This window comes from Coptis chinensis, chromosome 3 (assembly GCF_015680905.1).
Source record: "Coptis chinensis isolate HL-2020 chromosome 3, ASM1568090v1, whole genome shotgun sequence".
Classification (NCBI taxonomy): domain Eukaryota; kingdom Viridiplantae; phylum Streptophyta; class Magnoliopsida; order Ranunculales; family Ranunculaceae; genus Coptis; species Coptis chinensis.
The window spans coordinates 59,892,611-59,920,020 of record NC_141458.1 but is presented as its reverse complement, the minus strand read 5'-3'; the positions used below and the strand labels follow the sequence as shown (position 1 = coordinate 59,920,020).

Below are 27,410 nucleotides of genomic sequence, written 5' to 3'. Positions count from 1 at the left end.
TATTAAAAGCTAAGTCAGAAAGACCACAAGCTACTAGACAATCAGTAAAATCACTAGCTTCTCTCGGGTGCATAGATGCCCCACTCATTCTCTCCTCTGCCTTGGTAATATTATTAAAGTCACCAACAACATTCCAAGGAAGATTAATAGAATTATGGATAGTTCTAATGTCTTGCCATAGCTTCAATCTTTCAACTTTAGCATTCCTAGCATAGACCACTATAAAAAAGAACACTTCATTGTAAGGTATATGGGTTACCTTACAATGAATATATTGGTCGGATTCCATAATCTTGACAAATTGCAGTATACTTAGGTCCCAACATATCCAGACTCTGCCTGAAGGATCTCTGCTGTAGTTATTTATATGTTCCCACTGAAGACAACACATATTCTGCATGAGTTCACACTTGTCCTGCCTTACTTTAGTTTCTAGCAAGCAAAACGCACTCAACTTCTTATGTATTCTCATTTTATTTATTTCTTTAGCTTTTTGAACTTCATTAGTGCCCCGCACATTCCACACACAGATTGGTGTAGATATTAATGACGTTTATTTTTTGCCCCCTTGGGCCTACCCCTTCTTTTACTACTGCTTGGTTGCTCAAATGAACTTCCTTGTTGCACTTTCTGTTGTAATGCTATCCTTTGATTGGGGATAGCACCATTTGCTATCCTTTGATTGGGGATAACACTTTGTCTCATCTCGCCTTGCCCACTCCTTGTACTTGCCCTTGTTACAACTCCAGATAGAGGAGGGGAGAGCAAAGAATTCACATTCACAGTTTGAGGAGGCATGTCTTTCCTACTCCTTGTACCTGCCCTTGTTACAACACCCGATGGACACTGTGTGAATAGCAAAGAATTAACATTCAAAATAACCTCATCTTGAAAGTGCTCAGTTTCCTCCTCAGAAATCTCACTTGGGTTAAGAACACTTTCTAACTCCTCTTCAAGAGTAGAAATCCTGTTATGGTCCAAAACATAGAGCATTTCTTCCCCAATAGTGGGAGAATCATCAGCACCCAACATAGCATTAGGAACAGAGTTGGCCAATACCAAGTCCAACATCACCCTATCTTGTACTGCGGCCGACTCGTCAGGGTCAAACTGCACTATTGCATTACTAAATTGGGTAGTAGGTTCCCTAGATTGGTCTGCATGTCCTGGACTGTTTTCCTCAGTTTGCACTGGTATAGCTTCCACAATATGCACATCATCTCCATGTTATGCTTCTGCGCTTGGAGTATCTCGAGAATTTTCTGCTTCCCTAGCTCTCCTTCTTACCCTCCTTCTCTGACTCTTGGAAAGCGAAGGTTCAACTACTTTTTCCTTACCTTTGTCACTGGTTGTATTATGTCTAGTCACTTTCCTACATTCATTAATCGTATGACCAATTATTTTGCAGTGGTTGCAGAATTTTGGCATCTTCCCCAATCGAATTTCTTGCCAAAACTCATAACCAGTTTCAACCACTTCCCCCAAAATTTTGTCAGGAATCGGTTCAGAGAGATCTATGTCCACCAACACACTCGCACAAAAACAGTTATCTTTTTCAACAGAGTTTTTGTCCACCCGAATGGGTCCTCCCAACCCTCTACCCATTGCCATAAGCGTTTCTATTTCTCAATACTCAAGAGGGAGACCTGGGAATCTAACCCATACAGGAGCAGAAGTGTGCTTGTACATCTCTGTACAAAAGTTAAGCGTCCAGAGCTTAAACCGAATGGGCTTACTTGTAATACTCCATGGACCACCTAACTGTACTCGATTAAAATCAGCTTCATTGTCCATCTTAAACAAAACAAAGCCTTTTCCCATCGGTGTAAGCTTTACCTTACTTGAAAGTCCCCATTTTGCATATACCTCAGCTTTAATAGCTTCCAGCATTGATACTTACATATCCAACCGTCCCACCAGTGTATGCTTACACGCTTCATACCTTTTCAACGACTTTCAATGGTATTTTGATGGCGGTTTATCCCCTTTGTAGAAGGGATGGGGATCTTTGATAGATCAAAAGTTTGTTCCAATCCTGCTGAAGTGAATGCAGCGTAAGAGGGAGCATCAATAGGAGTAGCCAACGATGTTGTCACATTATTCCTACCACCTTGGGTCGACGAATCACCATTAAAGAACACCTGGTTTCTTCCACAGCCCAAACCGAGAGGAGTAGAAGCCATACTGCAGAAAAAGAACCGAGACCAGCGAGATAAAACCTTTTTTTGAGCGAACTGCAAGGCAGAACCAGCGAGACGGAACCATCAAAAGGCAGAGTAGGTGATGGGGACGAAGACCAGCGAGACATACCTTTGTTTTGAACTGAACTGAACGATAATACCTTAGGGAACCAGCAGAGATAGAAGCTTCAGGGAACAAACTGAAGAGATGAACAGTGATAAGAGCCCAAAATTATAGTTTAAACCCTTTAATAGTATTTCTATTTAGCCAATTATGTTATTATTAATATAAGTTTATCACTAATTATGTGCTTTTAAGTATTTCAGGCTTCAGAGTTAAATAAATGATAATTCGTTACTAATTAGGCGCTAAAATGAGCTAAAGTGATTGCTATGAAAGTTCTATAAAGAAAGCCCAAGTTTCATGGAGAAAAAAGCCCTTAAAAAGCCCAAGTCAGAGTTGTTAAGTGAAAGTCAAACCGGATTAGAAAGCTGAAGAAAAGTTAATAGAACTTCAAAAAGTCATATCTTTGGACTCAGACCTCAGATTTGGGCCCATTTTATATCAAAATGACCGGCTCAGAAAGCTCTTTCCAATGGTTTAGAACTTATCTCGATTAGAGTAGTATAAGTTGGTGAAAACTTGTGCTATAGCAACATGATCAGAATTGGAAGTCTTGGATTCAACAAATTGAGTTTTGGACTTGATTTATGGGTCTACAACCTAGTCTAAAAGCCCATGCAAAAAATTGTAAACCTAACCCTCTCCTATATAAAGAGGGTTAAGGAAAAACAAAACTTGGCTACTCCCCTTTTAGTTTAATTAAATTAGCTCTCTCTCTCTCTCTAACTCTCTCTCTCTCTCTCTATAACTCTTTTATATTTTCTTTAGCCTAGCCACCATTACTTCAATCCAATTCAAATTATTATTATGACATCTTTTTCTTACTTTAGTTTAATTATTTCAATGATATTAGGCTAATCCCCATTAGAGAGAGTGATTATGAAGCCTAATGAGGAATAAATTGCTTAGTAGAATTATTTAATTGTGTATGTATTTCAATTAGTTTAGTTTATTGTATGACTTCCAAAATAAGCATATATAGTAAATTAAACTAGGGATTATTATAATTAAGTCGAGAAACTTGGTTGTAATAATCCTACATACTAGTAATAATGACTATAGAGATGTAGGTTGTTGCTAGGGATGATAAAGGTTGAGGCTTTAGGTTGAATTATTGCATGAAAACCTAGATATGATCTCTTTTCAACGAATAATTCGATTCTTGTATGAAACTAGTTATTAGGTGGATTGATTACTCTTCTCTATAATTTTCTCTTCCATCAAAACCTTATTTTTATTAGTTTAGTTAATTTAGATTTATTTGAATTCATAGTATAATCATAGAATATAAATCTCTCAACATAACATTACTCTCACCATTGTTTCTTTATATTAGATTAATTGGATTCTATTTAGTCTTGATATATTAAGAGTGGAACGAATCCTGACTCTCTATATTGTATAATGAATTGAGAGTAGGAATATTGATCTAAGCACTTGTTTATGTGATTGATTATTTGTGTTTACGCATAGATAGTTAGATTATATAAATTTTGTCTATATCAAATGGAGCCGTTGCCATCTTAAACTCTTTCAGGACAAGAATTCAATTGGTTGAATCCAAGGGGCAATCCCCCATTCTCAACCCACCCACCCTCTTAATTTTTCTTTCTTATTCTTGCATTTTTAGTACTATTCACTATTTTAGGCACAGAGGCGCCCGCCCTCCATTTTGCCTTGTTCAAAGCGCGCCCGCCCTCCCTTGTGTATGCGGATTCACAGTGAAGAACACTGCAGAAAATGTATTTGTAAATTTTGAAAAATTCTAAAAATTTATAGACATAATATTTAAGGTGTTGTTGATTTTCTGAAATAATTTCAGATATTTGCTATTTGTTTCACCTAGCTAACTAATACCATCTTTATAGTGCTGCATTTCAGCATTCAAGCCTTAAGTTTTGGGAAAAACTGACGAGTAAGGTTACTTAGACAGGTCCAAAAATTCTAAGATTTTGACAGTAGTATCTATCATAAGTCAGAAGTTTACAATAAAAGTTTGAAGAGATTTTTATTTGTTTTGACCATCTAACTAGTTGATTATTTTCAGTGTATTTCTGCAGTTTGGCAACACTTAATTTCTGAAACAACAACCGATAAAGAGAGTTTGTAGAACTCCAATTGCTCTAAATTTTTACAGCAACCCGCATGATCTTTCAAAAGTCTCCAGTAAAATTTTGGCGATTTGTGGCTCTGTTTTGATTGGTTAACCATTCGGTTGTTTGTGTTGTGTTTGAAAACTGTTTCACAAACTTTGTAAGGAAGTAAAAGGACTTTTATAACTCTGATGAATCTAAAATTTTACAGACCACTTATTGGACGTCTTAGCAAACTACTGTAAAAATTTCAAATTTTTTGGAGTGCGCGCCCATACCCATTTTAGCCAAATTCCAAGAGCACCCCGCCCTCAAGCGCCTGGACTTCGAGTCAGGAAAGAGCGCGCCCCGCTCCCTTATTAGGCTAATTCCAAGCGCGCCCGCGCCCTCTTCTGAATAAGCCTGATTTCATAAGTTAGTTCAAACTTTCGTTTATTCAAGTTATTCAATGTTTCTATCTTCTTGAATACATTGAGATCGCGTGTACAAGATGTTATTCAAATGCGTAGTAAGGAGGCATTCATGTATTTCTTCTTTCACTCTTCATTTCTTCAGTCAGAGGAGTTTAATTCTAGTATAATCAGGTTTGTTTTTCATAGACATAAATACCACATGCCTATCTAGAATTTCACACACTACAGCCTGCATCAATAGCTAAAGAACCAGAGACTCATCTCTTTGATTTTTATAAAGCCCTAAATGATGGCCCTAAGTTGTGCATCGTTCTTGCAGACCTAGTAGGGGATTTTCGAATTCCCCCTAATATATTTAACTTGTTATCGGTTTTTATGGTTTAGACCACAAGAAGCCTTACAGCATATGTGTAGGATAGAACAAGTTCTCACTACATTCCATCATCCTAGCGTAAGTCCGGATCAAGTTAAACTTAGGGTGTTTCCTTTCACCCAAGCCGACAAGGTGGCGTCTTGGTTAACTGTCCAAATGGCAAACTCTGTGGACTAATGGGCTCAACTTGTTCAATTGTTCATGGAACAGTTTTACCCACCACTGAAGACCGATGAAATGCTTTAAAAGATTCATTTCTTCCACCATAACCCTCATGAATCCTTTTTAGAGGCCTGGAACCATTTCACTAATATTCTCATAGAATGTCCGCATCATAACCTTGCAAAAGATACGCTTGTTCGTGCTTTCTTCAAAGGGCTTTCACATTATCATAAAGAGGTTCTAGATATCATGACTGGGGTAGTTTTCTTAGTAAAGGAGCCTTGGAGGCTTATAAATTCTTAGAAGATCAATCGAAGAGGAACAACAATTGGGGAGGTAACGACTCTTCCCGCTCCACTTCTTCTTTTGAGGATAAACCTGATTCCGAGCTTAAAACTCTTATCGATGCCCTCACTGAAAAGGTAGATGTCCTCTTTGTTTAATAACAACCCACTCCAGTAATGAACATTAAATCTACTCGTTGTAATGTTTGTTTTAGTCTTGAGCATTCCGACTTCTATTGTCCTCTCCACCACCACAACCATCAAACTTCAACCAGTTAACTCAACTTCAAGGACAAGGAAACTTAAGTGACCAGAATAGAGGTTTAGTGCCCATGACCCAGAACTATCAACATCAAGACATGAACGCTCAACAAGCCTTAATTCCAGTTCAACCATCTACAAACAAAGTAGTAGTGACCTTGTTGGAAAAACAAAATCAAATTATGTAACAGAACTCTAACTTGATGAAAGATCAGCATGATCAAAACTCTAAAATGATGCAACAAACGATGCAAATGATGTTGTCTTTGTGCCAAAAGGTTATTGACATGTCTCCTAACTAAACTAATAACCAAAAACTCGGAATAAACAATATTCAATGTAATGGTAATATAACCCGGGGGACTAAAGCGATCACTACCCCGTTCTCAGGAGGAGAGTAGTTGATAACAAAGTGACTATGCCTGCAGATTGCTCGCAAACAGATGCTGAAAATGAAACCATATCGAATATTGTCATAGAAACTGAAGACCCTACAACTGTAGATGTTATAGTATGGACACCTAGATGGAAAACGGCTAAAAATAACGCAAAGACTAATAATACTTTTGAACCTTATGCTAAATATAGAGATAAACCACCGTATCCCCAGAGACTAGTTGTATCTAAAAAGGACGAGAATTTTGATGAGATTAGGGAAGTGTTTAAAAATATGACTATAAACCTACCTTTTCTAGATGCTATAAAAAGTCTATCTAGACACGCTAAGTTTCTAAAAGAGTTGTGCACCAAGAAGAGGAAAACCAACATACCCAATGAAACCTTCTTAACCAACAATATCTCTTTTATCCGAACATAGCTTGTTAAGAACAAGGAAAAACTATACAATGCACCTTAGGTGATACCTTATAACCAATTTATTAGACACGGGAGCGAGTGTTAACTTACTCCCTTTTATTTATATAAACAACTAGGTCTAACAAAACTTCAACCAACCAAAATGACTTTGCGGTTAATATCTATTAAGTATCCCAAGGGTGTAGTTGAAAATATTCTTGTTAAAGTTCGTGAATTTTACTATCCAGCCGACTTTGTTATTCTCGACACGAAGTTGCTCATGATTCCATTCCCATCATCTTAGATTTCTTGGCAAACCAATACCCGGTGTCAATTGTCGGGATGGTTCAATGACTCTTTCTTTTGGGAATCTTTCTGTGGAATCTTTTCACGAACATCTTGCATGAGCATCTTTGATTGTACTTGGCAGTAATTTCTGAGACCTAGGTTATCGTACTTAATACATATCCTGTGAGCATCTAGCCTAAAAGCCTCATAAGAGTGAAATATTTGAGTGATGACACAAGGGAGAAGTCAAATCCGAGTAGAGAAATCACATATCCACTTGCTTGATCACCACACCATATCCTAAGCGGAATTTAGGCTCTCTTTGGATTGATATAGCCAGAAATTCACACCTACTGAGCCTTTCATTAACCTTTTCACAAACCACAAATCCTTTACCCAATAAAATAAAATAAAAAATAAAATCAGCCTACCTATCTGGATAAGTCTGATAAATAGGATGAGTGAAGAAAAGAGAAGAGAAAAACCTGTGTAAACAAAAATTAGTTAGTTGTTTCAGAAAAGAAAAAGAAAAAGAAGTTTACATCCAAAGAAAAGAAAAGAAAAATAAAATAAAATAAAAACTCCAAAAATAGAATAAAAGGAATAAAAAAGCCACAATAAAAAGGCTAAGGATGGAAACAAAGTGTAGAAGCAAAAGAACAAGGTTTTCTTTAGTTATATAATATGAAGACACTATTTTCTCAGACTTGTCTTTTTGAATATCCATTTCCTTCTTTCTTTAACCAACACCTACACCCCGTATCACCTAATAAATACATCTAGCTCAATTAGAAATAGGTTGGTGTGATAGTAAGTGGTAGATGTGTTTGATCGACCTCGTCTTTCTTGGATTGTCATTGAGATTGCAAGGAAATGTGTGCCCATTGCACACTGGAGTTAGCAAACTTGAGTTGAAAAATCAGAGTGTTATATGTTTTGACACATTCTTTGTAAGAACGTACTTGGGCACGCTACCCAAAAGTTTCAGAAATGGACCTACCATTGCATTTCATATCATAGTTCATTATATAGTTGTTTATCTTAAGAGGATTTGATTATTATACATGTATTAGTTTAAGTTTTAGAATGATCATCCTTGTTTAAATACTAGTGAGATGTATAGATTCTGAGATAAAATTAGGGAACAATTACTGTTATTTCTTAGTCGTTGTAGTATAAATGAAGTTTGTGAGTACCTTCTCTAGAAAACTCTCACGAGGGTATAACTTGTCCACTAGGGAATTCTTAGTGGTTTAAGACCTTATTGCATATGGTCATATTTGCTTGAGACTAGTTAAAAATACATTTTTGGTCACTTATTTTAATTTCACATATTTGCTTGAGGATAATCAAAATGCTGTTTGGGGGTGGTTTGATAAGAGCCCAAAACTGTAGTTTCAATCCTTTAATAGTATTTCTATTTAGCTAATTATGTTATTAATAATATAAGTTTATCACTAATTACATGCTTTTGAGTATTTCAGGTTTCAGAGTTGAATAAATGTAAATTCGGTACTAATTAGGCGCTAAAATGAGCTAAAGTGATTGTTACGAAAGTTTTATGAAGAACGCCCAAGTTTCATTGAGAAAAAAAACCCTTAAAAAGCCCAAGTCAAAGTTGTTAAGTGAAAGTCAAACTGGATTAGAAAGCTGAAGAAAAGTTAACAAAACTTCAAAAAGCCATATCTTTGGACTCATACCTCGGATTTGGGCCCATTTTATATCAAAATGACCGGCTCAGAAAGCTCTTTCCAATGGTCTAGACCTTGACTCGATCAGAGTAATATAAGTTGGTGAAAACTCGCACTACAATAATACGACTAGAATTGGAAGTCTTGGATTCAACAAATTGGGTTTTGGACTTGATTTATGGGTCTATAACCTAGCCTAAAATCCCATGTACAAAATTGTAAACCTAACCCTCTCCTATATAAAGAGGGTTAAGGCAAAACAAAACTTGGCTACTCCCCTATTAGTTTAATTAAATTAGCTCTCTCTCTCTCTCTCTTTAGTATAACCTAATTTATGTTTTCTTTAGCCTAGCCACCATTACTTCAATCCAATTCAAGTTATTATTATGATTTCTTTTTCTTGCTTTAGTTTAATTATTCCAATGATATTAGGCTAATCCCCCCCATTAGAGGGAGTGATTATAAAGCCTAATGAGAAATATATTGCTTAGTAGAATTATTTAATTGTGTATGTATTTCAATGAGTTTAGTTTATTGTATGACTTCCAAAATAAGAATATAGTAAATTAAACTAGGGATTATTATAATTAAATCGAGAGACTTGGTTGTAATAATCCTACATGCTAGTAATAATGACTATAGAGATGTAGGTTGTTGCTAGGGATGCTAAAGGTTGAGGCTTTAGGTTGAATCATTGCGTGAAAACCTAAATATGATCTCTTTTCAATGAATAATTCGATTCTTGCATGAAACTAGTTATTAGGTGGATTGATTACTCTTCTCTATAACTTTCTCTTCCATCAAAACCCTATTTTTATTAGTTTAGTTAATTTAGATTTATTTGAATTCATAGTATAATCGTAGAATAGAAATCTCTCAACATAACATTACTCTTACCATTGTTTCTTTGTGTTAGATTAATTGGATTCTATTTAGTCTTGATAGATTAAGAGTGGAATGAATCTTGACTCTCTATATTGTATAATGAATTGAGAGTAGGAATATTGATCTAAGCACTTGTTTATGTGATTGATTATTTGTGTTTACGCATAAATAGTTAGTTTACATAAATTTGTAATTATCAACCAGCGTAATTCCTTGTTTTGAACTCACTAAAGAGGATTTTATCGAAACAAGAAAAAGAAAATTAAAAGATATCGCGCTTCTTGTCTCACTATTATAAACTGAGATTGATTTACTACCATAACCTTTCAAAACTCCCACTGTAACAATGGTGGATTTTACCTGAAAGGGAATGAAAAAAAAAGGATGGAGAGGATAAGACTAGCTCACCAAACATATTTAACTAAAAGTGGCAATAATTTGGAGTACTGGATAAAAAAAAGAGCTGAATTAGAGTCAGCTTAAGTTACTCCTTTTCTCCTCCTCAAGGTCCCCATTTAGAGTAAGCTGAAACATATTTAAGTTTCTTTTTTCTTTTTAAGCTTAAGAGAAGACCTTGTACAAAAATAGAACAGTTATTTGCTTCAAAAAGAAAAGAAAAGAAAGAGAAGAAAAGAAAGACCTATCAAAAACCAAAACTCCAAAAAAAATTAAACGAATAAAAAAATTGAATGTCCCAAAGGTTCAAACTTAAAAGGAGACCATATCACAAACAAAAGAAAAGTTAGAACTCTCAAAAATTCAAAATCATATGGAGTCACAAAGCCAAAGGGCTAAAAGAATGTCTCACAATTCGGAAGCAAAAGAACAAAACGAGGTTCTTCTCTAGTTACAAGTATCTTGAAGACCCAATTTCTCTACTTATCATATTTTGTTTTTCCCTTCCTTTTTCTTTCTAAACCATTATCCTAGCCCTGTAACTCCTAATAAAAGACCTCTAGCTCGATTAAAAATAGGATGATGTGATAATAAGTGACAAGCGTGATCAATCGACCCCGGTTTCTTTGGACGTCATTTGAGTATGTGAGGAATATAAGTGCCCATTGCACTTGAAAGAACAAACCTTGAGTGAATATATTAGAGAGTTGTGATTGCAATACACCCCTGTGAATGGTCTCCAAAAGCCTCGGAAACAACTCTGCTTTTGCATTTCATTACTCATGTTTTGCACATTTATCTTTAGATGATTAAATTACAGTACATATGTTATTCTAAGTTCAAAGGAGCTTGTCCTTATTCACTGCTAATGAGATGTATGAACTTCTGAGAATAAATAAAGAAACAAGACCCTTTGTACTAAATAGAAAAAATTTGTGAGTACCTTCACTGGAAAAGTCTCATGAGGCTTAAAGCTCATCCACTAGGGAATCCTAGTGGTTTAAGGCCTTGTTGCATATGGTCAATGCAATCGCACTCTGCAAAACGAGATTAGTATAACTTATAATAAATCACTCATTTGTGATCTTAGTTTTTTCTCTCATCCTTGCTTAAGGACAAACAAGATGCTATTTGGGGGTGGTGATCAGCTCCTAAATGTGCATTTTATTACCCTTATATTACTGCATTACATCTCGTCTTACGCATAACGAAAAGACAACTCATAGCTTTTATTATCCTTTTCAGGTTATGGAATATTTCTGACCACTTATCATAAAAGATGCATCTTAGCACTGAAATGAGCCTTAATCACGCTTATTATGAAGACCAGAATATGCTAGGGAAAAGTGCTGAAAAAGTCAAAGTCAACGGTCAAAGTCAAAGGTCAAGGTCAAAAGTCAAAGCCCTCAACTTAGAATACCAGAGATGGAGGCCCTTATCTCAAAATATGACATTCTCCTATAACCTACCTTTGTCAAGAAGAAATCAATAAAACAAAAGAAAAAGCAAAAGCAAAAGTGATGTGTCAGGTGTCTCATTTGTAATGGAGAAGGGCAAATCTGTAAAAGGCAAAAGTATGGGTATATAATCCAAAAGTAAGGGAGAGAGAAAACATCCATTGTCTTAGGATCCAAACCATTTGGTTTGTTTAATTTCTTGTCTAGTTTTTCAATTCAAGTTTTTTACTTTATTGTTTTTCATTCCCTTTTAATTAAAACTTGTTATTTTCATTTGTTCTTATTTCAATCTTCAATCAATCTTTGTTGTTCTTATTTCAATCTTCAATAAATCTTTATTTCAATATTTTTATATCATTTTAATTCCAACAACTAAAGCTTTCTTGTTTTCAATAGCTTGAAACCAATCTAATCTATACAAGAGTCGACCTTTCTTCTTCACAACTCCCACACTCAAACTCTAAACAGTTTACGATGAACCTCACTTCTAAACAAAATCTTTTGAAGTTACAAATCACTTACACAGCTTCAGGCATTTATGTTTATGACAAGATGAGGAGTTTGGTCTTTTTGTTTGGTTGTGAGGGCATCTATCTTTCTTTTGAGGGTTTCAATTAAAGTTTTGATTTCTGGATCTGATTTCACCTCAAAAATACCACTAGCCTTAGATGTATTGGGTTGGACAGTTTTGGAATTGTTTATGTTGCCTTAATAGATACTCTTTTCATCTTGGTTTTCAAGAAAGGTTAAGGCTTCAGTTGCACCTCTATCCAAAAAATTAACATTACTCATGATGTTGAGGGTTATATTGTGTTCTTGGAGAAGGCCTTCGAAGAAACATTGGACAAGAGTGGATTTTTCTAGTTTATGGTGAGGACATGAATGGAGTAGGTCAGAGAATCTATCCCATGCTTCGAAAAATGTCTCACTTGGAGTCTGTCTGAAGAACTATATCTTGCTTCTTATCTTTTCTGTTTTCTTCGGCGGAAAGTACTTCTTCATGAAGGAGAACACAACATTTTCCAATGAATCGAAAAAGTCGACCTTCTACAAAAGAAGCCAAACGTGACTCTTACTAGCTAGAGTGAAAGGAAACACTCGTAGCTTAACCTGATCGTTGGTGATGCCCGGATGGTGAAAAGTGTTACATACTTCATGTATCCGGCGTAGATGTTCGTACGGTAACTCGTGGAAGATGGGTAAAAGATTGAACACGTCCGGTGGAATGCGAAAATTGCTCGTGAGCAGTGTGAGTCGTATACAAGATGAAGGTCCATCTTGCAACGGTGTGTAGATGTTGGAGAGACGCTCTTCAGCTTGTACTACTTCTTTAGCCATCTTAGTAGATGGAGGACTAGAAATAAGAGATTGTCTAGGACGACGTGCTCTCCTACATGAGTAAGCTTTATTCTTGCTAATACCAGTAGTGCCTGAACGCAATATCATGCCTTTTTAGCAGGACCCCAAAACTATCCTAACATGAGCAAACAAATGGTGCAATGTATGCTCAAGAATTGAAATTCGTTTTTGCAAGTATGGAGTTTTGAAAACTTTGTTTTGGTTTATAATTTACTGTGCCCTGTTTAAGAGAATAATTGGGCGCGAGACTAGGATGGCTTTACTATACGTCTCAGAAGAGTAGGCAGTCACTTCGCTAAGTGGTGTGCTACCAAGAATCTCACTCATGATGAATCTGGGGGAGGGGAATGAGGAAGGTAGTTGGTCCACCGAAATCTAGTAACTGATTACTCTAAATCCTTATGGCTATATTTTTGTCCTTTTCTGGAGGAGCGTGACTACTTTGGGCTATATAGTTGATTAATTTTAATTCATTTTTTTGGTCTAGGGCTTCAAGAATCAAGCAACGTCCAATTTACCTATATTGGGGAATGACTTCCCAATGGTTGTTATGTGGCTCGAGTTCAGCCTTATGCGTGAATGTAAATTAAAGTGTGGAAATTAAATTTTAAACAAACATGTAAGCATGCTTGAACACTAAAGGTATCCTCTTACTTGGGCTTCGAGGAGGTTTATAATTTACCTCTCAAGTCGTGCTTACACATTGCTTGAGGAGAAGGCGACGTCGGTTGGCGCGTGATCTGAGAATCAGGCCCAAACTTTCGAGCTTTACCCTGTTTTAAGTTACAAAAAAGGTCCACTTAAAAAGCCCACAAGTTGGGTTTTTGATAATTAGACAACTTTGCCTTCAAGGGACCAAAACTTAAAACTAAACTAATACTATACTAATCTACTAGATTAACTAGTTTTAGATTGACAATCTAGATTAACTAGAGTCAAATGGACTTAGAGTGTTGATTTCCAAGTAGATTAACTAGAGTCAATCTAGATTCACAATTTGCCTCACACACTTGAACTTCCCAAGGCAATGAAAGCTCTAATCCCTTGGTAAGTATTCAACTTCAACCAAGTTCAACTCATGTTCTTCCACAAAAATCAATCAAAAACCAAATTTTCCTAATTTTTTCATTTTTCTTTTTATCTCTAACTATTACAAACAAGTTCCACTAATTTATCCTACTCTATTACAAAATCCGGGTTCGGAGTTCATGTAAACACTTTAACACAACTGATATTGGAAAAATCGGTGGTGGTATCTTGGCGATGGGCCCTTGTCGCATCGTCGTCTTGATTCAGACAAACTTCTGTCGGCTTTTGTCCACTGCTTCAGCTCCTCTCCAACTTGTTGATCTCGAACCCTGATTTGTAAAAAAGTAAGTCAGTACTGAAAAACAACAAAATAAAACAACGAAAAATTAAAAAAAAATAGAACTGGAAAGATGAGAATGGTGCTTCCTCCTTAGATTCTCAACCAAGCACTCTTGCTCCTTCAATCCATGACGGTGGCACCATTTGAAGTTGTGTATGGTGGTGTAGTCTTCAAAATATTAGAAGTGAGGTTCATTATAAATTGTGTAGAGTTTGAATGTGGGAGTTGAAGAAGAAGGAAGCAAGTAGACTCTTAGTGTAGAACTTGTGTAGTTTTAAGCTAATGAAGAACATGAAAACTTAAGTTGTTTAAGATGGAAATGACATGAAAACATTTAAAGCAAGTATTGGAATGAAGATTGAAACAAAGAACAACAAAATAAGATTGATTGATTAATTGAAATAAGCAAAAATAACAAGATTAAAAGGAAAGAAATGAATAACAATAAAGTAAAAGGCTTGAATTGAAAAATAAGAACTAAATCCTACAAACCAAATGGTTTGTGTTCCGGCCCCCACAAATGTGGCCCAATATAAGCCCAACTATAAACAAGCTCACGCTCAGAGCCCAACTATAAACAAGCCCACGCTCAGAGCCCATGCTCAGAGCCCAACTATAAACAAGCCCACGCTCAGAGCCCATGCTCAGAGCTTAACTATAAACAAGCCCACGATCAGAGCCCAACTATAAACAAGCCCACGCTCAGAGCCCACGCTCAGAGCCCAACTATAAACAAGCCACGCACGCGAGCCCATGCCGAGCCCAACTATAAACAAGCCCACGCCAGAGCCCATGCTCGAGCTTAACTATAAACAAGCCCACGATCAGAGCCCAACTATAAACAAGCCCACGCCGAGCCCATGCTCGAGCTCCAACTATAAACAAGCCCACGCTCAGAGCCCAACTATAAACAAGCCCACGCTCAGAGCCCATGCTCAGAGCCCAACTATAAACAAGCCCACGCTCAGAGCCCATGCTCAAAGCTTAACTATAAACAAGCCCACGCTCAGAGCCCAACTATAAACAAGCCCACGCTCAGAGCCCATGCTCAGAGCTTATCTTTGAAAAAGCCCATGCTCAAAGCCTACATTCCATGAGTTGACAGTTCTCCCGCCAGTTCTCCAACTTCAATCCACGAACTGACAGTTCTCCCGCTAGTTCTCCAACTTCATCCTACGAGCTGACCGATGTCCCGCCAGTTCTCCAACTTCATTCCACGAAGCTACGATTGTCCCGCCCAGTTCTCGGCTTCAATCCACGAATCGACGGTTCTCGCCCGATTCTCCCGCTTCAATCCACGAACCGACAGTTCTCCCATCGATTCTCCAACTTCAACCCACGAGCCCACGAAATGACAAATGTCCTGCCAAACCTCTCAACTTCATCCCATGATTGACAGCCCCAAGTTCTCCAACTTCATCCCACGATTGGAATATTGAGAAACGAGGAAGTAACTATCACCAATGCTACCTATAAAATCCAACCTTCGTCATTTTTCCGAACTACGCGAATCGAGACTTGATCCCAAGCAATATCTTTGGGTAATGAGGGCAACTTCAAAACCGAAGTCCAGGCCTCATCTTTCCCCAATCACCATCTCCTTCACCATCTCCAAAAACATTACTCATAACCCTCAATCGTGTGTTTTGGCAAATCTTCTTTGAAACATATTTGGCGCCATATTCAGGTTCTACCCTCAACCACAAAACAAAAGTTACGCCAATGGCTTCTCGAAAAACAAACAACGGTGAAAGTATCCCTTTTACCGCAAGTTCAAGATTCACCTTCGCTGCGAATTCATTTTCCAAGTCCGATGGTCCTCGCCATCCGCGACCGAGAGAGTGGGTATTCACGCATTCAGATCCATCAACTCGTAGACCGTCGCCTCCGGCAATTGGAGAGCAAGAATAACAATCAAGAAAAAAACCGCTCGGCTTCTCGAGATGATTCAGCTCCACGGCAAAAAAGTGTTTGGGATCGCTTGAACACCGAGCATCTCTCACAAAGACTCGAAAGTACAAACTCCCGCACTAAAGAGAAACCGCGGCGAAGTCGCTACTACGAAGGCTTCACAAAACAAAATGTGCAACGCCGAAAGCCTACACTTTCCAAAGGTAATCGTAGTTTAATCCACAAACTCCTCTCGCCGACCTTGATGCCGGACCACCCCGCCGGGATCACCAACTCACAAAAGATCTCATGACGAAAACCGGTTTTACCGATTTGAACCGCATTAAAGGGAGATCGGCAAAATATTCATATAGGTCGGCAAGATAGAATACCCAACCAACGAAAAACCAATGAAGTTCCTACCCCAAACTATAGAAGGGGTAGGCAAGCCATCGCAAGTCCTCGCCGCAATAGCAAGATCGCCCGATCTCGAACAAAGAAGACTATTCACCAAGCGCCTCAGCCACAACAAAGTCGCCAAGTTGTAGTCCCAATCCAAGAGCTCATTGTCGACCAAAGTATGTTGACAATGGTAGCCATGGAGATGGAGACTCACTTGCAACAGTCAAGAAAATGGTAGTGATATCCAAAGACTCTCCGTCCAGATTCTCCCGATGTTCACCATAGGAGACGAAGGAACCGAACTCCTCATCGCTCGGTCACCTTCACTGCATGGATGGGTCGACGGAATTCACTCCCCTCCTCAAGAAATCTTGGCCAAAACGCCCACAGCTCGGGTTCGGGACCATCGTCGAGAATGTTCCATTTTCTGAACGACGCCTCCATGAGATGATAATCGGGCGTCGTTAATGATAAGGAGTCACGAAAACAAAATTCAAATCTCGCTATAGAAAGTGGTATAGATTCTCCCTTCTCTCTCTCAATCCAAACAACCGCTCATCACAAGGACTTCAAGCGTAATTCGAAAAGTATGATGAGATTGATGGAGATCCTTTGATGCATCTTGTTAATTACGTAAACAAGATGATCTTATGGACTTTCGACGATTCTCTTCTTTGCAAGTTATTCCCCGGCCCACACTCATTGAATTGAGTCGATGAGATGGTTTAACATGCTTCCGTAAAGATCCATCCACAATTTTATCGATCCGCTTACAAGTTTGCCGAGCATTTTCGTCACAACCGGAAAGAACCAAACATATTGATTCTCTATTCAAGATTAAAACAACAAAAGAAGAAAAGCTCGATGAAGTTTGTTCGCGAGATTTCGAAAGCGGTCGTTGAAATCCCGTGATGCATCCGATATTCTTGTCATTTATGCCTTCAAGGAAGGCATTAATTATGATAGGGGACGCATTTACAACTCTATTGTAAAAGACGTCCCAACAACTCGTTATGAACTTTTCTCTCAACTCAACAGTTTATTCGAAGTTGAAGATGATGATCGCACGAAGTTCACGAGATAGGGATCGAATAAGCAAGCCGCAGAACAGAGTCAAAAAGCCGGTTTCAACAAACAACCGATCAAAAGTCCAAGAGTGATGGTAGGCCACAACAATGGAACGGCAAAAAGAACAAAAGAAACTTCCAGAGTTAAAGCTTACCGCCCTCAACGAGAAGTACGCTGTTATCTATGAGAAGATTAAAGGAAAGAATATCTTATCTCCACCTTTTCCTCTCTCCGAAGATACCAAGGCTACACGTGACAAATCCCTGTGGTGCAAATTTCACGATGATTTTGGTCATGAAACTGAAACAATGCCGATCTCTGCGGGTAGAATCCAAGGTTTGATCGAGAAGGGTATGCTCTAGATTATGTCTTTGGGTAAAACGAAACAAGCTTTAGTCGCTACCGCATTACAATGTAATCAAAGTCGGTCATGCCAGAGTTGATTCAATGTCTAACACCCAGCGCAAGAATTTCAATCACTCCAAGATCACTGATCTCAGCCACCACTATGTTTATAGTGGATATGATTTTCTCCACGGAATGGGTACTGAAACTTATGAGGAAGGACCTCTCATTGATTCGACAATGACCTAGATAGAGTGCACCATCCTCATTATGATGCCGCCAGAATACAAGCTTTTGTTGGAATTCATCGCGGTGCAGAAAAATCATGATCGATACGGTAGTTCGGCAAGTGTGATCTACAAGCGTTGTTACAAAGGACTCAACCTCCCCGACAAAATGATAGTTCCCGATCCAAATCCTATCATTGGCTTCGATGGGACAAAGAAAGAACATCGGTTGGTAGATGCTCTTCCTCGTGACATTAATGAACAAGGAAGTTACAATTGATTTTCTTCTCTTGATTGTAACTCTTCCTACAATGTCATTCTCAGGGAAGAGATTGATTCACTCAATGGGAGCCGCCATTTCTACTTTTCATCGCCTATCAAGTTCGTGTGATGGTAGGGTATGCAAAGTTCGGCGATCGATAGCAGCTTTGAAGTGCCATGAGTCCGTAGATCAAGATTATAAAGATTCGAAGTCGGGGTAACACCATCCTAAATGTCGATGGGAAAAGTAGCAATTACAGAATTCCATTGGCGGGTTAACGCTTATGGAGCAGCGCTTTAGGTGGCCCCCTAATCCATCGATAGACTCCTCAAGTACGATCGGCAACAAGGAAGAAGAAACCACTTTTATTTCTCGGAAATTTCCAAGAAAGAACAGATAATCTCATTGAGCTTTTGAAGAAAAATTGCACAATGTTTTGCGTGGACGGTCGAACAAATGCCCGATTGATCCTTCACTTGCATGTCATAGGCGGATATCGACAAAACACAAAAGCCAGTCATCGTAAGCCTCACTAATGGCTCCCCGATCGAAAAGCTCAAAGTGAAAGAAGAGATCGACAAACTTCTAAGTGTTAATTTTATTAGGCACGTACTATATCCTAAAATGGATATCAAATGTAGTAGCAAATTCCTAAGAAAAATGGGAAACTTAGAATTTGTGTTGATTTTATCGATGTCAATAAAAATGTCCCGCTTCACCCGTATCCTTTGCCTCAGTATTTCTGAAATGGTTGATGCCACTTCCGGGTTTAAACGAATTTCTTTTATGGATGCCTCAACGGGATTTTATCAAATTGCATTAGCCGAAGATGAACAAGAACTTACAACTTTCATAACGCACCAAGGCTTATTTTGCTATAAGGTAATGCCTTTTCGGTCTAAAAAATGCACCGCAACATATCGAAATTCATTAATACATCATTTTCAGACTTTTAGGCAAGTTTATGGAAGCTTATATTGACGATATGGTCATCAAGTCGCATGAAGAGTCATCACACCTTCATCACTTGCAAAAATATTTTGATCGGCCGATACATATTCGAATGCGCCTAAATCCATCAAAATGCGATTTGATTAGCATCGGAAAATTTCTTGGATATCTTATGACCAAACGAGGCATCAAGCTAATCCCCGATCAAATCCGTGCAATTACTGAAATGCCCTCACCAAAACCAAGAAGCAAATCCAAAGAACTTACGGGTAGGATAGCCTTTGGGTAGATTTTATCTCAAAATATTCGGATCGGCTCCACCCCTTTTTCCAAGCCATTAAAGGGATCCCCAAAATGGACGATGAGTGTGACGTGAGCTTTTCGTAAAAATGAAAGAATACCTAGTACCGCCAATTCTTGCTAGTCCGACCACCGGACAAACAATTGGCATCTATTTGGCAAAGATCGAAATAGCCGCTGAGTGCCGCCTTATTCATTGATGATGAAAATGAACAAATCAATTTTCTTCATAAGTAAGACCCTTACAGCCGAAACAAGGTATTCACAGATTGAGAAAATAGCTCTCACTTTGTCCATAGTGCACGAAGATTGAAGCCTTATTTTCAAGGACGATCATCAATGTCTACACCAATACCCTTTGAGAAAAGTTCTTCGAAATGCTGATTCGAGCCGATTAGCGTAATGGGAAACATATTTGAGTGCCTACGAAATTATCTACAAAGCCCGATCATCCGAGAAAGGCCACGAATGGCATCACTTATGGCCGATTTTCCGCCGATGACATACCGACCATGGAAGAGCAGCGGTTTGATGAACCTCCTCCTAATCCACAACAAGGATCGTCCGCTCCATCCACAAGTGCCGACTTCTACTTTATGGACTATACACACGGACGGTTCCAAGAACAAATCGTGTTCAGGCCTTGGTTGTGTTTTGATCCGACTTCGATGGCGAAAAATTGAAAAATGTTCACCTCGGATTTTGGCGATCAAACAATGAAGTCAATATGAAGCGGTTCTTTATGCAATGCGAACGGCACTTGACCTCGGGGCGAAAAAATCGAAGTTATTCACCGACTCAAAGCTTGTTGCGAATCAATTTGGCGGATCTTTTGTTGCTCAAAATGATAGGATGGTCGCGATATGTCCAAAAAATGCATGAGCTATCCATTCATTTCAAATCCATTGTTGTTCACCAGCGCTCTCGCAATGATAATCGTCATGCCGATGCCTTAGCCTATCTCTCTGCTGCAGTTGATGTTAACAATGAAAGAAAAATCTATATTGATTTCCAACCTTTTCCAAGCATAACTGTCATAGAAGAACATGTTCAAAACTTATATATTGCTCATCTATGCTATTTTCAGACGACATCTCGGAAATTCGAATTCGAGCAAGTGAATGCCGTAACAACAAGGAAAAGAAAGAGAGAAGAGCTAGCTCAATCGGCCGGCACAAGTTCGAGAATCTCACTCGAGAGAAAGCAGCTTCAAGAAGATTTAGCCGACCATCATCAGGTTTGGCCGATCATCGTGTTGAGAGTGATTCTCCACCCACACATGATGCCGACCAAATCAATGTTGATATGGAAGATGAGTCCCACGGCGGATAATTCTCCGTATAAAGTACCATTATTTGGATCTCCATCCATCGACGGTGACACTTCACCGATGATTGGAGACCTATTTATTTAGAATTTCTACAACATGGAACTCTACCCTCGATTCGCCGCTTTCCTACAAAATTAAGAGATGCCCGGAAATTTGTCATAATTCCAAATTCTAAAGGAAATCTCCTACTTTATAGGAAAGCAAATAATTTCAAATCCTCTTTTCGATGTCTTTCCAAAGATCAAGGTCATCTAGTTCTCAAGAGATACACTCCGGACTTTGTGGAAACCATTCTCGGGGACGAAGTCTTGCACATAAAGCCATGACTCAAGGATATGGTGGCCTAGCATGCAAAGACACTCAAATGAATTTGCCCAAAATGCATACCATGTCAAAACATGCAAATATGGGCAAACTTCCAAAGAACGAACTCCACCCAATTCTAAAGCCCTTGGCCTTTTGCGAAATGGGGCTTGATATTGTGGGACCCCTACCAAAGGCTCCCCGGAAGTGTAATGATTTTTATTGGTTCGCGACCGATTATTTCACTAAATGGGTAGAAGCTCAACCGCTTGTCAACATCTCAAAGAATGGATGTACGGCGCGCTTCTTATGGAAAGACATCGCTTGTCGCTTTGGAATTCCATCTAACATTGTCTCCGACAACGGTAAACAATTCGATCGCGAAGAAATTCACAAATTTTGCCACTAAAAATTCAAAGATAATTTCTCCGCTCCATATTATCCACAAGCAAATGGACAAGGTATAAACCAATAAGACGATTCTCTCGACTTTGAAGAAGAAGCTTAATGAAGCAAAAGGAAATTGGGTTAAAGAGTTGCCAGCAGTGCTTTGGGCTTATCGCACCACTCCAAAGCATTCTACCAATCTTTCCCCTTTCAATCTAGCTTATGGCATGGATGCCGCCCCCTCCCATGCATTAATTGCACCAACTACAAGGACGTATAAAGATAAACCGGTAACAATGATGTCTTTGCTCTAACTTTGGTGGCGTGACTCAATTGATAACACTCGAGAAGAAGCTTTACAATGTCTAATAAAATATCGGCACCATGAAACGCAAATATGATAAAAAGCTTTGCCTCAAGAGTTTTGAACCGTAAGATTGGGTACTTAGCCGCAAAACGTAAGCTCATTGAATGGGAAGTCGCCGAGAATTGGGAAGGACCGCTCATTATTGATAGACCAAAGATCCAAAGGGTCTTATTTCCTTCGTTTAATCACCGAGAAAAATTTGCCAAGCCATGGAATGCTTTTCATTTGAAAAAGTTTTATCGTTGAATGTTTGTTTTTCATTCATTGTAATCATTTTATAATTCAATAAAATTCGATCCATCTTTCGCTTTAACTAGAGATCAAATATCCCAAATTATGTTATCATTACACTTTGGGGGCGGCGACTCCCCAAATTTCATTATGTTATCATTACACTATGGGGGCGGCGACCCCCCAAATTTTATTATGTTATCATTACACTACGGGGGCGGCGATTCCCCAAATTTCATTATGTTATCATTAAACTATGGGGGCGGCGACACCCCAAATTTCATTACGCTTATCATTACACTATGGGGCGCGTTACACCCCAAATTTCATTACGTTATCATTACAATATGGGGGGCTACACCCCAAATTTCATTATGTTATCATTACACTATGGGGGCGCGACACCCCAAATTTCATTATGCTATCATTAAACTATGGGGCGGCTACACCCCAAATTTCATTACGCTATCATTACACTATGGGGCGGCGACACCCCAAATTTCATTATGTTATCATTAAACTATGGGGCGGCGACACCCCAAATTTCATTACGTTATCATTACACCATGGGGCGACACCCCAAATTTCATTACGTTATCATTACATAATGGGGGCGGCGACACCCCAAATTTCATTACGTTATCATTAAACTATGGGGGCGGCGACACCCCAAATTTCATTACGTTATCATTACACTATGGGGGCGGCGACACCCCAAATTTCATTACGTTATTATATTACGGGGACGGCGACACCCCATTTACATTATCCTTAATACTTATATCTATTTTGCCGACCTACCTCAAGGCGAGATTACCCAACTATTATATATTTTGACCGACCTATTATGATTACCAATCTAATAAAAAATAGATAAAAACCAAATATCATGAATACAGTGGAAAAAATAAATATATCGAGAAAGAAAAAACCGTAACCTAACCTCATATCATCATAACAATAAAAAATAAATGCTTCACTCAAGAAGTTGCGGCATAATGCTATCCTCCACTGGAACTGGAACACCTAATAGATCCGACGGAGATACATCTTCCAACTTCCTATAACACATAGTATAATAATCGGACAAATGCTGCAATTTTTCCCCGCTCTCGTAATCTCTTGATTTCCAAAGTCCAACATTTGCCGATGCTTCACGCAACAACCAGATTTCTTAGTTTCAACCGCATGCTTCTCAATTATATCATCCTTCTCTTCACACCCTACTCTAAAAATTTTCCACCCTCTCATGACATTCATATAACTCCTTCTTCAAAAATGCATTCTCTTCCAATAGTACCTTGTAGTCTCCTCTAATCCCTCACCTCATAAACTTGTTTTGACAATTCCAATTTCTCACATTTTAAAATTGCAACTTCATCACTCAAAACCTTCTCGCTCCTTGAGAACAACAATTTCTTGATTCTCGTTTCGACACTTCAAATTTTCATGATATTCATTTTCATCTCATAGTCGTGCAAAACTACTTCATTTCTCAAAATTACTCCTCTCAAATGTTCATTCTCCGAAAGATGAGATCTCTCTCCTTCCAAATATTTCTCAATCTTGCATATTCAATTTGGTTTTAATCTTATGATTTTCTTTTTGCTTCTAAGATTTCTTTAGCACAATCCCCAAGCTTCGAGGGCCTAATAGAAAAAAAATAATGTGTTACCCTTAAAAAAAAAAAAAAAACACACACACACACTAAAATTACCTCTGCAAGCTTTGAATTCAACATATTAACGGTTTTTCCAAAATCTACACTTCGTTGATAATCCAAACACAATAACTCGATCTGAAATATTAGACAAAAGGATTTAAAATAAAAATATATAATAATCAAGAAATACTATTTAAATAGCTATTCAACATCTAACCTTCAATTGCCAAGGCTTGCGATGCCCGAGTGATGAGCATAGGTGTTGTAGAACAACCGCTCATCCCCTCGGCTGCAACGAAGAAGGTACGTATTGATCAATGATGATGTCGGCACTAACAAAAGTAGACACTTCGGTTGACACACTGCATCGGTGTCGGCCGAAGTCGGCAATCCAAAGATTTGTACCAACAATCGTTGACACTTCTTCGTTAACATACCCGCATCGGTATTAACAAATGTAAGTCGGCAATCCAAAGATTAGTGCAAACAATGCGGTTGATACTAAACTCGACACACCATCAATGGTGCCATCGGGCAGAAGTTGCTACACCAAAGATGGTGCCAACAACAGTGTTGGAACTCCAATACTACTTCCACCAAAAGAAGTTGGCAAATCAAAATTGATTTTGACAAATGTAATTTGAACCCATTGATCTCCACCATCGCCAACTTTTTCCATCTACATTACCAAAAGAACCATTAAACAATAAATAGCGAATATTATTCAAAAATCACGTAAACAAGATCAACACTAACATCAAGTCCAGATATAATCGTTAGTCATCGCTTCCCAATCGATATCATCATCATCATCAATATCAAGCACATCAAGGTAGTTTTATGTACGGAAGACAAAAACCCGTGACATTGAAACATCATTCCAAAACATATTATAGGTATTACATATATGATATTTTAAAAGAAATATTATATAATGCACAGTTCTCGACTATCAATCTCTTCCTCAATTTTACTTGAGTTATCCCCATTTTTTTTCCTTCTTTTTTGGACGACATTTCTTTTCTTCTTTCTAATATTTTCTTGTCCACTATCCTCGAGTCATCTCCTTCTACTTCTTCGTCATCTTCACCGCTATCATCCACAATAATATTCTTTCTCTTCTTTGAGCCACAAGAAGGTGCTAATTCCCTAGGCTCATTCAAGTAGTCTAGTTTCTAAATCATGATAATAATCTACTATATCGTGCGAAACGAAAGATCATAGACATCCATTATGACTAAACAAACTAACAAATTTCTTTTTATCATCTCACCGCTAAACACCTGAATTTATATTTGGAAACTTCCCTAAAAATCTCTCCTAAAAAAAAAAAAAAAAAAACATGATAATCAAAATGTGATGCTAACTATTTAAAATTATAATTATAAGAATATTAAGTTTTACCTGATATATTGTTAGGATAATCAATATCTTCGAACCTCCAATTGCCTTTAATCTTAAAACCATACAATTTCGCATTCTTGTAGTTCAAGGCATCCCATAAAACCGATAATTCGTTATGATGGTTATGATATCCCAATGCATAACTTTTTGAAGAGGCCTTGTTTTGCCGCAGAGGCTTCAATAACTCAAACAAAAGGTCTGACGACATACTATTTTGATAAACCTTACAAATTCTCGCTACACGTGCAAATATAGCCCAATAGCCAGGAGATAATTGTAAGGGATGTACTCTCCATCGAAGCTAATAACTCGAAACCGATTTCGAAATGGAACACTACAACCAAGCCAAAAATGTGAAAACAATAAAATTATCTCATCATTTTCACATTTTTTGGTCGATATCGCTACCAACATACTCAATAGAAACATCATCTCCGATATCATACTTTGCTCTCAAACTATCGCGATCAATTCCCTTCGCCACCCTATTCATATTAAAATCCCCTTATCACCCCATCTCCTCTTCAAGTTATAATTCTTCTCCATTATCAAATATTTTCAATACTTGTCAAAACTAAACAAAATAAAAATCTAACCGTTTCACAAACCTCAATTCAATTGATCAAACCCAAACATGTAATCACCTTGGTAAGCACTAGAGTCTCCAACGTGCAAACCTTCTTCGAGCAAGACGAACGAAAAGAATTATAAAATCAGAACTTTGTTTTATTTTGATTTTTGTTTTTCTCTTCTCTCTCAGATTATGACCGATGAAGAGCCGACTTAGTTCTTTTTTATATCCAAGGACTAATAAATAACCTAAACCAATAGGTTTCCATGTGTTTCACAACCAATAAAATTCAAAAGGTTTCTTGTGTTGGGTCTTTCACAAAACAATGGGTTTCTATTGCCGCTCCCGAATCGATTGGGTCTTTCACAAACAATGGGTTTCTATTGCCGCTCCTGAACTTATAAAGAAATAAAGTCGCATGAGTTGCCGATCCCAGACCAGCCAATCCATTAAATTGCCGACCCCAAGCTATGCTGAATATCATTCAATTTTGGAGTTTGAAAAATGACATGACAAATTGGGTTGGGTCCGAATCGCTATCAAAGAAAATTTAATTGGCATCGTAGTTGGGTTGGAATCAATCACGATCCTTTTGAATTGAAAAAAATTTCTTGTTTTTAGAGATTGAGATAAATATCATTATCTTTCTTTGCCACCCCGTATCTTTGTTCTCTCTTTGTTTCGTTGATCCTAATATCTAATATCTAATCCTAATATCTAATTAGCCCCTAAGCAAAAGCCCAATACCAATACTCTCGAAAAAACTTTTTGTATGGGGCGGCAAAGGTGGTACTCGTGTAGAGAATACTGGTTGGTCAATGTGATTGGCAACACATTCGAGATGGAACATTATCCGTGTATGGGTGGGATTTTATATTCAGAGTTTGATGGCTATCTACACTGTTTTATTGCCGCCGAGTAGCCGATCCAATAATGCGCCGCCGTGATTGTCCCAATACGGGTGCGCTGTTGATCCATAGAATAGCCACGAAGAATAACCGGCGAAGAATAGCCGCTTTGAATTGCCAGATGTGCCGGCGAAGGCCGGCTATAGTAACCTTGATTTGTCACGCCAATAGTAAACTCGAATTTCCGTAAAGCCAAGTTTCAAAGCTGATTTGTAAGCACGTTATGAAATATTGAGGTCGTGATACAGAACTTATCTGAACTAGAATTCTCGCCGGGGTCCTTTTTTACGCTTATGTTGTTCGACTTTTTTAGTTCTCTCGTCAATGAATAGTGGAGGTTTTAAGGGATTACCTAGGTTGAAATCCTAATATACGTTGCTTGAAATCCTGATTTATAGGATCGCCCATGCCTCTCAAATTATGAAAGCTTGAGACAAGAACTAAATGTTTGTGATAGACAAGAGCCATGGTCATCGGTCGGATACACTTGTTTGAATTAAATTGGAAAGAAAGGTTGAACCGGCGGAAAAAGAAAAGAAAAATGGAGGGAAGCGTGGCAAGGGACCTTCTTGGGTTCCCACCGATTCTCGACCCTCTCCATCTCGAGGTTAAAGCAAAGATATAAAAGGAAAGCATGGGAATCTCACCTCGATCGTTTTCCAAATGACATG

The 27,410-nt window shown here is 38.1% G+C and overlaps 1 protein-coding gene and 1 non-coding gene across 2 annotated transcripts in view; one reads left to right on the top strand and one right to left on the bottom strand.

Annotated features, from left to right (window-relative positions):
• Positions 1 to 12,264: 12,264 nt before the first annotated feature.
• On the top strand, positions 12,265 to 12,371 carry LOC147510231 (small nucleolar RNA R71). Its single transcript, XR_015219618.1, has one exon. It is a non-coding gene; the product is annotated as a small nucleolar RNA R71 (small nucleolar RNA).
• A 1,680-nt stretch (positions 12,372 to 14,051) lies between these two features.
• LOC147510230 (thylakoid lumenal 16.5 kDa protein, chloroplastic-like) overlaps positions 14,052 to 27,410 on the bottom strand; it is a 33,766-nt gene continuing 20,407 nt past the window's right edge. The window contains exon 4 of the mRNA XM_086602250.1: positions 14,052 to 14,119. Coding sequence (XP_086458376.1) covers positions 14,088 to 14,119 — 32 coding nt within the window. The 3' untranslated portion in view covers positions 14,052 to 14,087. The remainder of the gene's footprint in view (positions 14,120 to 27,410) is intronic.